The following is a 977-nucleotide window of genomic DNA, read 5'->3' on the forward strand; positions in this document are numbered from 1 at the left end:
GTCCAGCACGGCCACGGCGTAGCCGAAGGAGGAGCTGAGCTGCTCGCCCGGCAGCACCGCCTCGGGCACCAGGCGGTTGGCGCTGTCGCGGCGCAGGATCACCACGGCGCCCGTGTGGTTGGCGCGCGGCGCCCCGCTCACGAAGCTCAGCTCGCTCCTCCGCGTCAGGCCCCTGCCCGAGTCGACGGAGAAGCCTGCGGGTGCGGCAGGAGGCGGCGGTGAGGCTGCCGCACCTGGGGACCGTCCGGAGCATCCCGCCTCGAGCATCCCGCCCTGAGCATCCTGCCTGGAGCATCCCACCCCGAGCATCCCTCCCTGAGCATCATGCCCTGAGCATCCCACCTGGAGCATCCTGCCTGGAGCATCCTGCCTGGAGCATCCCGCCCCAAGCATCCCTCCCTGAGCATCCCTGAGCATCTCACCTGGAGCATCCTGCCTGGAGCATCCCTCCCTGAGCATCCCTGAGCATCCTGCCTGAAGCATCCTGCCTGGAGCAGTCCTGAGTATCCTGCCCCGAGCATCCCACCCCAAGCATCCTGCCCAGGGCACCCCCAAGCATCCCTCCCTCAGCATCCTGCCCAGAGCATCCTCGAGCATCCTTCCCCAAGCATCCCACCCCAAGCATCCTGCCTGGAGCATCCTGCCTGGAGGATCCTGCCCAGGGCATCCCTGAGCATCCCTCCCGGAGCATCCCATCCCGAGCATCCCACCCCGGTGCTCCCGGGCGCTGACCCGCGGGACGGATGTGCTCGGGACCCTCCTGCAGCCCCGGCCCGTCACCCATCTCTCTCTCCGCTCAGCCCTGCGCACGGCCGCGTCTCCGGGGCCGGGGAGCCGCCGGGACCTCGCGTTTCGGCAGGGTCCTGCTGGGCTCAGCGGCGAAGCCCCCAGCTCCGGCCGGGGCCGCTGGCACCACCGTGCCTCAGTTTCCCTGCTCTGCTCTCACGGGGGCACCTTGCCTGCACTGGGGGGGGGGG

The 977-nt window shown here is 70.4% G+C and overlaps 1 protein-coding gene across 1 annotated transcript in view; it reads right to left on the reverse strand.

Annotated features, from left to right (window-relative positions):
- Window positions 1–977, reverse strand: part of LOC112960849 (integrin alpha-7-like) — a 14,215-nt gene that overhangs the window by 7,563 nt on the left and 5,675 nt on the right. Inside the window, exon 7 of the mRNA XM_026055456.1 lies at window positions 2–194. Coding sequence (XP_025911241.1) covers window positions 2–194 — 193 coding nt within the window. The remainder of the gene's footprint in view (window position 1; window positions 195–977) is intronic.

Source organism: Apteryx rowi, unplaced genomic scaffold (assembly GCF_003343035.1).
Source record: "Apteryx rowi isolate R43461 unplaced genomic scaffold, aptRow1 scaffold_999, whole genome shotgun sequence".
Taxonomy (NCBI): Eukaryota; Metazoa; Chordata; class Aves; order Apterygiformes; family Apterygidae; genus Apteryx; species Apteryx rowi.